Source organism: Entamoeba nuttalli, assembly GCF_000257125.1.
Source record: "Entamoeba nuttalli P19 unplaced genomic scaffold asmbl_6140, whole genome shotgun sequence".
Lineage (NCBI taxonomy): Eukaryota > Evosea > Mastigamoebida > Endamoebidae > Entamoeba > Entamoeba nuttalli.
The window spans coordinates 1-9,582 of NW_008577909.1; the positions used below are offsets into that span (position 1 = coordinate 1).

General features: G+C 28.1%; 5 protein-coding genes across 5 annotated transcripts; 1 reads left to right on the forward strand and 4 right to left on the reverse strand.

The window, feature by feature from the left end:
• Nucleotides 1-118: 118 nt before the first annotated feature.
• On the reverse strand, nt 119-930 carry ENU1_148030 (ubiquitin fusion degradation protein 1 family protein, putative; the record flags this gene model as incomplete). Its single annotated transcript, XM_008860521.1, has 2 exons — nt 119-747; nt 795-930. The coding sequence occupies 2 exons, from the start codon at nt 928-930 to the stop codon at nt 119-121; spliced, it is 765 nt and encodes a 254-aa protein (XP_008858743.1).
• Nucleotides 931-1,006: 76 nt separating this feature from the next.
• Nucleotides 1,007-2,794, reverse strand: ENU1_148040 (double-strand break repair protein MRE11, putative; the record flags this gene model as incomplete). Its single annotated transcript, XM_008860522.1, has 1 exon — nt 1,007-2,794. The coding sequence occupies one exon, from the start codon at nt 2,792-2,794 to the stop codon at nt 1,007-1,009; it is 1,788 nt and encodes a 595-aa protein (XP_008858744.1).
• A 152-nt stretch (nt 2,795-2,946) lies between these two features.
• Nucleotides 2,947-6,535, forward strand: ENU1_148050 (hypothetical protein; the record flags this gene model as incomplete). Its single annotated transcript, XM_008860523.1, has 2 exons — nt 2,947-6,472; nt 6,523-6,535. The coding sequence occupies exons 1-2, from the start codon at nt 3,072-3,074 to the stop codon at nt 6,533-6,535; spliced, it is 3,414 nt and encodes a 1,137-aa protein (XP_008858745.1). The 5' UTR covers nt 2,947-3,071.
• Nucleotides 6,536-6,896: 361 nt separating this feature from the next.
• Nucleotides 6,897-7,241, reverse strand: ENU1_148060 (hypothetical protein; the record flags this gene model as incomplete). The annotated part of the gene is made up of 1 exon (XM_008860524.1): nt 6,897-7,241. One exon carries the CDS (start codon nt 7,239-7,241, stop codon nt 6,897-6,899), a length of 345 nt encoding a protein of 114 aa, XP_008858746.1.
• A 1,169-nt stretch (nt 7,242-8,410) lies between these two features.
• ENU1_148070 (metallo-beta-lactamase domain containing protein) lies at nt 8,411-9,287 on the reverse strand (the record flags this gene model as incomplete). Its single annotated transcript, XM_008860525.1, has 3 exons — nt 8,411-9,067; nt 9,123-9,182; nt 9,231-9,287. 3 exons carry the CDS (start codon nt 9,285-9,287, stop codon nt 8,411-8,413), a joined length of 774 nt encoding a protein of 257 aa, XP_008858747.1.
• Nucleotides 9,288-9,582: the final 295 nt, after the last annotated feature.

Consider the following 9,582-nt stretch of genomic DNA (forward strand, 5'->3'; position numbering starts at 1 on the left):
TTTCTATATTTTATTATTTTTTTTACTATTATTTACAAAACAAAAACTTTCTCTAAAGTTTTAACTTTTTCTTTATAAAAAAAAGAAAGCAAAACAAAAATAAGAATAACACTTTACTTTACCATCCATCATCAAGCCATTTTTTCTGATTTAATTCTGCTGACTCTGACAAAGAATGCCCCACACCACTGAAAGGCTTAAACTCTTCAGAGTCATCAGATAACTCCTCTTTTTTTATTTCTTCAGTTGTTCCACCAAAACAAAAACCAATATCCTCTTCTTCATCAGAACTATTGTCTTGTTGGGTTGGTGCATTTTCTACAAAGCCATTGCCATCAAAATCAACTAAAACATCTGTTTCAACAACTGATACAGCTTTTCCCTCTGGCTTACATTCAGCAACTTCCAATTGATATTCTTTATTGTTGAAAGAGATGCTAATTATATCACCTGTTGTGAGGGTAGAATAATTTCTTAATTCCTTTTCCATAACAACACGATAATTTGGAATTTTAAAGAAATCAAAAGTAAGAGGTTTTAATCTAATGAACTTTGCTTTTGGCAGATTGACCGTTTGAAGGTCAATATAATCACCATCAACAAGATTTAATCTTTTCATTAACCATTGAGGTGCAATACACTCACCTTCATTTGCAGTGAATTCTAATACTCCACAATGAGTTATAATGTTATTGTTACGATGCTTATTAACTCTGAAGGTTAATGGATAAACAAGATTTAATGAAGCTACAAATTAGTGTTGATTTGATTGGATAAGAATAAATCCAACAAACCCATTGAAGCAAGGGTTGAAGGTGGAAGAAATATTTTACCACCCAAGTCCATTTGTTTTTGTTTGTTAGGTTGTCTTGAAGCAAAAGAAAAAACACGGTAGGTAAGTCTAAACGTGTCAATACGTCTGTAATACATTTAAATAAGAAAAGAGAGTTCTTTATACTATTTTTTCTTTCTTTTTAAACCAGAACAATATACCTTTAAATTCATTTCAGAACTGGTCAGTACCTTTTAATTTTTTAAGAATCATAGTATCTTTAGTTACCTTTTTACTTTTTTTTGTTATTTTCTTAAATATTGGTTTCTTAATTTCTTTGACATCATCATCACTATTTTCACTAAGAAGATTTTCCTCATCAACATCCACAACTTTTTGTTGAGTTTTTTTCTTTTTAGAACTAGTCTTTTTTGAAACTCTTTTCTTTGTAGATTTTTTCTTTCCTTTTTCTTCAGCCATTTTTCTTTCAACATAGTCATAATCATCTTCATCTAGAGTTAATGTTTCAACGTATTGGAATGCTTCTTCAATAGCTTCGTTCATTTTTTTTGAATGGTCATGTTGAATGATTGTCATTGCTTGTTCAATGTTTTTATTTATATAACATTGAATAATAGTACTTATTGCATAATTATTTTCTTGGTTATTCCCGACTTGTTCAATTACCTTTTCAATAGCCTTAAGAGGAATAGTTTTTGGTGTTTTTAATTTCATTTCTTCAGCGATATATGCTTCTATTTGAGCTGCTCTTCTTCTCGCCAAAAAATCTTCATCCATAAAATCATCATCAAAAAAAACATCATATAAATCGTCATCAACTATTTTTTTATTACTTTTCTTTTCTCGTTTTTGAATTTTCTTTTTTAATTTAATACAATCTCCTTTGTTTACAATGTTTTTCTCAAATTCAAATGCCATTTTTCTTAGATTTGGAATACATCCTAAGCTTTTGTATTCGATTATTATTCTTGCCAATGGTAACATTGTTTTTGAATGTGTGTTAACTTGATCAAAAAAATTTTGAACTTCTTCCCTTATATAATGTTCTACCATTTCCAAATTAGCTGAACCTTCAATCAGCTGACTCATTTGAACAACTTCATAAAAAACTTCTCTAACATTTCTTAATGCAATTTTATTCATATTAATTTTCATTCCATTAATATGAGCAAGTCCAATGAATTTTTCTGCTTTTTCAAATTCACAGATGGATAAAGGAAATGAAGAACCTGTTTGAATGATTTGAACATCAGTTCCTTCTTCTACTTGTGAACAATGTTCATGTCCAAAAACAATTAGATTAAATCTGTCTTTAAGTAATTCTTCAGGGAATGTTGTGAGTGTATTTCTTAATATTCTGTCTTGATGAATGAGAAGAATTTTGAAGACATCACCATCTGGCTCATCAATTTGGACCTGAGATGATGCCCATAGTCTATGCATTTCTTCGTTCTTTTTATAACTCATTCCATATAATGCAATTCGAGTTGTTCCTTTCTGTAATAAAATTGGAGAAAGATGTAATATTGTTTGGTCTGTTTTATTATCAATTTCTGAAATATCTTCTGCTTTACCAATAAAATTAACAAGTCCTGCTGTTTGTAAAATATCTAGTCCAGCAACATATTCTATTCCTGATGGAATATCATGATTTCCATGAATAACGTACATAGGATATTTAATACCTTGATTCATTGAGAACCCATTATCTTCTTGGTTATGTTCGTATGTATAAGCTACATCAAATGATTTTTTTGGTATACCCATTAAATATTTTCGCATTAATTCCATTGTTTTCGTAAGACAATATTTTGATGGATTTTGGTCATCAAAAAAGTCTCCTGAATGAAGAATTAAATCAACATCTTCTTGATTTGCCTGTTGAAGTATCTCTTCAAATGCAAGATAACAATCATCTTTTAAACAATGCGACTTTTCACCTGCACCAAGATGAGTATCAGAACAAATGAGAATTTTGAATGTATTTGATTCGATACTCATTTTTCTTTTTCAGTGAGTTTTGTTTTTAAGAAAAAGAAAAACAATTATTTCTACTATTTTGTGTTATGAGTTTCTTCATTATTAGAGGATTTATGAAGAACTTTTAAAAAGAAAAAAACCTGAACTTATAATTCTGTTTATGGATTCTTCACAAGATTCTCCACAAGACTCTCCACCTATTTCACTTTCAACTGTTCTAAAAGAATATCCACCAAATCCATTAATTATTTTTAAACCAAAACAACGTTTGGATATTATTGCTCATACTGTTAATCGTATGTTTGAAGAACCTGACATAGAAAATAAAATTGATTCTCCACAACGTTTAAAATGGTTCTTAGAAATTTTGGGAGCATCTTATTTACTTGATAAAGGAGCATCTGCATTTGCATTATCCACATTAAAACTTTTTCAACGATGGTTACAAACAGATAACAAACCTGCTCCAATGAAAACGAATTTCAATAAGTATTCAGATTATATACTATATTCCATTTCAATGCTTTTTGACTTTAAAACTAATCCAGACGTACAAATTTCTATTCAATATTTTGGTATTGATATTATAGCTTCAACAGCAAGAATAGTAACTGATGAAGCAACTAAAAGATCATGTGTTCGTTCGTTAATGATTATTGCAGATCATGTTTGTGAATATTGTCCTTATGAAGGAATGACTTACAGAGTATTTAATGCGTTACATGAATGTGTTTTACATACCGAACCAAATGCTATATTAGATATTTTCTTTTTACATTGTAAGAAATGGGGGTTAAACCCTAATGCTGCAACACAATGGTGTGCAACTGCTGTTGCTATTCAAACAGGATATGTTAACTATTTAATTGAAGAACAGAAAACAGTTAAGATAACACACTTACTTTGTAATGGAGAATCTGATATTATTGAATTATCCCCTGAACGTGCACTACAATTTTGGCTTGATTTTTTAAAGGTTGCTGATATTAAAACTGATTCTTGTGATCTTGTATCATTATATGTAGAAGGTTTTTCAGCACTAATGCATCTACTTGCAGATGTTCATGTTGAAAGTAAATCACCACATAGACCTGATGGAAATTCTATTTTCAAATTATATGGAAATTATCTATTTTCTGTGATTATTCGATTAGACCACACAAGATACTCTAAGGCAGTTGCTGAGGCAATAGCTGCCTTAATTAATTTCTTTGCTACGATGATTCGAAGAACCACATTTGAAGAAAAGTATATTTATTATTTGACTATAGCATTAAATAGAACATTAACATCACCAAATAACACAGTAGTATATTCATGCATTTCTAATATCAGTAAACTTCTTAATTATCCAGTAGGAAGTATTGCTCTCTGTCTAGAACCATTACTATCAAGTATTATCAAATTATTAACATCAAAATTCCCTGTAACACCAACCATCTATCATGTATTTATTACTGCATTACATGAGTCACTACTTCCATTTACCTTAGTTGAAAAAGAAAAATTTATTCCAATATATAATAAGATCATTCTAATTCTCGTTAAACTAGATTTGCTTTCACCTGAAAACTTCCCATTACTTTTCGATTTTATTGGAACTTATTTTTCTTTTGTTCTTCCAGTTGATAAAACAACAGTTGATTTTGATGTTGTTGCAATTAGAACTGATAATACAATTGATAAAAAAAGTATACATCACATTGTTTGGGCCATTTTGTATGAGTCAAGTGTTCAATTACCAGCGGCATTAACCAATTCAAAAGAAAGAATTATTAAAGCTATTGTAAATGTATTTAGAGTAATTAAAGAATATATTTGTACAATATATAAGAAAAATGAATTTATTATCCAGACAACTAAAATGTTAATAGCTTTCCTTAATGCAGTTGCTAAACAAGATAATCCTATTTCTATATCATTAATTGTTGAATCAATGCATATATGTACTAGTTATATTGTACTTGTAGATGATATTAAAATAGCAACAGCTTTTATGAAAACAATGGTTTTATTACATAATTTACAGACAGTTAATTTAAAGAAATATGCAACATTTTTCATAAAATTGTATTTGAACTCATTAACCAAGAAAGAAATTTCTGATGAAAATGAGATGGTTCGTTTATTAAAAGAAAATGGTGTTCAAAGTCCAATGAAATATATTCATGTATGCATGCTTAATGATTCATTTATGACAATTATTGATCTTCCATACAAAACAGATGCATTACATACTATTGTTATTCTAAGAGATAGTTATGGAAAAAGAGTTTACTCATTTAAAACAAATAATACTCTTCATTGTAGTAAGTTTGAAAATACGCCATATTGTGATAAACCATATTCAATAATACATAAATGGATCATTGATAAAGCAAGTTCTTCATTTTATGAATATAGTCCTGAACTATCATTAGAAAATATTATTAAGAAAGAAGCGTCTGTAATAATTCCTTCTGACTATTCAACATCTATTTCTATGCCTACTTCGGTTCCTCAAAGAATACTTCCGTCGGCTATTAATCCACTTATTGGAGGACGTATTCTTCATGGAAATTTAAGTGCATTTGGAACAAAAGTATTTTTGCAAACAACAGAACAGTTAATTAAAGATTTAACTCATTTAGACCAAATACCATCTAAAACACGAATTTATATTTATATTCAATGTAACACAACAAAAGATGAATTTTTCTTAAGTTTTATGAAGTCTTTAGGGCAATACAGAATTTTCGATAATTCTCCTGTATTTGTTCGTAGTGACTTTAGGACAGAGTTTATATTTGATTGTCCTCAATTAACTCAATCAACTCCAAGAGAGTTGTACGATTATTATCTCTATTGGAATAAAAAAGACGAACAAATAGAAAAATTAGAATCAAATAGTATTGTTATTCAACCACGAATTGCAGGTTCATTCACAATAACCCATTCATTTTCAAGCCAACTACAAACTTTCATTATTCCATCATATTCATTATCATATTGTATTTACGCAATGCTTATTTTACCTAAACTTAGAGACCCTGATGCATTCTTGCAAAGTGTGGATAATCGTGCAAAGGAAATTAATAGAATTTGTAAAAATAATAGAGAAATGGTTCTTCTCGAATGGATTTTATTCCTTGATCCTGTTGTTAATAAAACAACAAAGTTTAACTGGAATCCTGCCATTGTAAAGAAAGAACGAACAATTCCTTCATTACGTAAATCATCAGATTCTCTTCCTAAATGTCTTGAAACAAAAGTAGAACAACGAAGATCAAAATCAAAAATGGAACAATTTATTGAGAATAATGAAGATATGGCTTCATTATTAATTTCTCCTGATGATAGCCATGGCTCACGTCAAGGAAGTGTTGTTGAAATTCCTGATTCATTATCAAATTCAAAAAATAAATCACCTTCATCAAAATCACCATCTTGTAAATCACCATTATTAACTACCTCTCCTACTTATGAGACTGAAGTTAAATTCTTCTCTAAACCTGATGTTACAAAACAAAGAAAAGTTGCTATTGGGTCAATGAGAAAATCAATGGTATTTCTTCCCCCAGCAGCAACTTCATGTCCTCCTGAACAAGCACGCCAACCTCTTACAAGTGTTGGAAGAAAAACATTTGCTATTGGTTCTCAAAGTGACAACAATATAACAGAACATAGTAAAGATACTGTAAAAATAAAACACCCTTCCTCGTTTGATCCAAGTGCTATTTTAAAACAAGCACAACAAGTAAGAAAAATAGAAAAAGGATGTGATGAAGCAAAAACAGTCAGTGCTCCTCTTCAACAAAGACAGGTCCAACAACCAAATAATAATACTGAACCTAAACGTGAACCTCGGCTTCCACCACAACAAAGCAAAACATTACAACAAAGTAAAACAACTCATGGGTTTGTTGCTAGGTCTCCTTCTATGATTGGAACAAACCCTAAAACCCGGCAAACTTTTACTAACTCAAGAAAGGCTACTGTTTATTTTAAACATGACAATGATTCAAGTCCACGTAATGAACAAACCTAATTTACTCTTTTAATGGTATTTTATTGAAATGAAAAAAACGAAAACAAATAAAAAACAATCAATTCAATCAAATATAAATAAAATAATGCTTTGGAACTAACATAGTTCCATAAAAATTTCATTGCTCATAGGAACAGAACAATTATTTTGTTTCGTTATGAGTGTATCATTTATTATTTTTAATGGGTCTTCATATAATATTAATGCTTTTTCATTAGACTCATTACTACATGAATAAGAGTCATTAACTTGTTCATCGTTTCTATCTGTTGTTGAGTGTTTCCACGAAAATAATGAACTGTCTATTCTTCTTTTTAAATTCATAGAGTAATTAAACTCCTCATTAATTTTTCTCATTTGAGGTTTGTATTGACAATACCTTCTTTTAAGCTCATTAAAGTTGATGTTAGAAGTTGATTGGGAGTTATGCATGTTATTCATGAATGATTTTGTTAAGATTCAATCTTTCTAGTAAACTTACTCAATCTCCATGTCATGCCACGTTATAGTTTAATAAATAATATTTTTTCTTATAATTTTATTATTGGTTCTATTTTTATTATCTTAGGTGATGGGTTTTGTCAGATTCAAGTTTGTTCAATGGATAAATAAAGATTTTTTTGTTTGGGGGGATTTGATTATTTATAGGATATATTGTTCATTAGATAATAGCCATTATTAGTTGTATTTCTAAATAGATTATAAAAATGAGACGTGATTTGATTTGTTATTATGATATATTAACTTATTATTTTTATTTCCATTCTTTTCCATCTTTCAATACTATGATTATTTTAATTATAATTCTTTTACTATTTGTATTAATAAACTAGCTTAAAGTAATATAAAAATTCATTTAAAATATTAAGTCATTTTTATTTCTAATAAATTAGCTTTTCAATATTTTGAGGTGGTAATTTTAAACCATTATACTCAATACAGAAGGTGTTTGTGTTTAATGTATGTTAATTGTTTTTCTTATTTAATAATTAAAACAAAAGACTGTTTTATTGTTTATTATTCTATCTGTGAAAATAACATATAATAGAAAGGATATAAAAACAATGTTGAAATGCTTCTTTATGTAGTTTTCTTCCTATTAATTGAATACATTGTCTTTATTAATTATGCCAATAACAGTTGCATTTTCTATTAACTTTATCTACATTGACTCATTTGTTATTAATGGTAGTTTTATTTAGCTATAGCAAAAAATTCTAATTAAATTATTCATTTGTTTAATGAAAGGTTTAGTCTTGTTCTTCTAAAATGAAATTCATTTTCATGAAACTAGATAATTTGGATATTCTGTTGAGATGTTGTTTTAGTAAAACTTCTTCATACCACATATACCACTTTTTGTAGTTTATTCTAATAAATTAAAACAAGCAACGAGCCTATAAAACAAATTTAAAATAAAACGAAGTTACTTTTTTCATGACTTCAAGTATATCAACAAGTTTTAGAAATAATTAACATAAGACTTTTTATTTCTTAACTTTACAAATAACTATAACGAGTAAAGTTAATTTTAAATAAACTTGCTTCAGTGATTAATTATTTTAATGAAATTAATAGGATTGTAATAAAAATATACTCCAATTAATATTTCAGTTAACTGGTACTGAACTTAAATCAAAAGTTTCAAAGTCATTCAAAATTATGACTTCTGCTTCAGTAAGTTGAGACGTTTGTTGTTCAATATTTACGAATTGTTGTGGGTGTTTGAATCTAACAGAAAAATGGTTGAGTAACAAATAGTCAGCATAAACACTTTCTGCACATTGAGCAGCTATCTTACAATTAGAATGACCCCATTTGGTTTCAAAACTACTTCCAAATGTACATTCATGAACTAAAACATGTACTTTATATAAGAAATTCAAATTTCTTCCACTTGTATCACCTAATACGCAAACCACTAAACCTCTTTGGTCTTTAAAAACAAATCCATGACTTTCAATCTCATGTGGAACTTCTATACAACCCACAGACACACCAGATGATAATGTAATTATTTTATCATGATCTCCTTTTGGTATTTGATGTATTCTTATACTCTCATTAATTGACGATTTTGATATCCGTTTAAACGTTTCTATTAAATCATCTCCTCCTTCAGGTAAATATACATCACAGTCATTTAATATCCAATTAAATAACAAAGCAATAATTCCAGATACATGGTCTGAGTGAAGGTGAGTGATTAATACTAATTCTATATGTTTAACATTAATACCTAGTTTGATTATTGTGTTTAATATTCCCTTGAACTTATTAGTTTCATTTTTCTCAAATTTATAATCTTTGTTAAGGACAAACATCTCCACAATCAATTAAGATAAATCTACCATTTTGCATTTCTATTAAATTTGATGTTGTCTAATGTTAATTAAGTTAGTTAGTTTATTTATTTAAAATAATTCAAACATTTCGATATATAGTGGATTGTCCAGCTGATGTTCCTAATGGAATTAACTTTAACATTATTATTTCAGTTCTTTGGAGTTTTAGTTCTTTCTTTTTTCTGTATAAAGACGATAATTAAAGAATTACTTTTCCATTATTATTGTAATAATAACTCCATTTATTTCAGGTTCAGTAAAAGAGACTTGTTTAAATTCTATTTTAAATTATATGACTTTATATGTTCATTAACAGAAAAAGTAACAAAACAAAAACATTATATTATTTGGAATAATTTGTTAAGAAGAACCATTTATTTACCCATACAAATTATAGATGGTATGGTGTAATTTTAAACAATTTTTAATAAATTAAC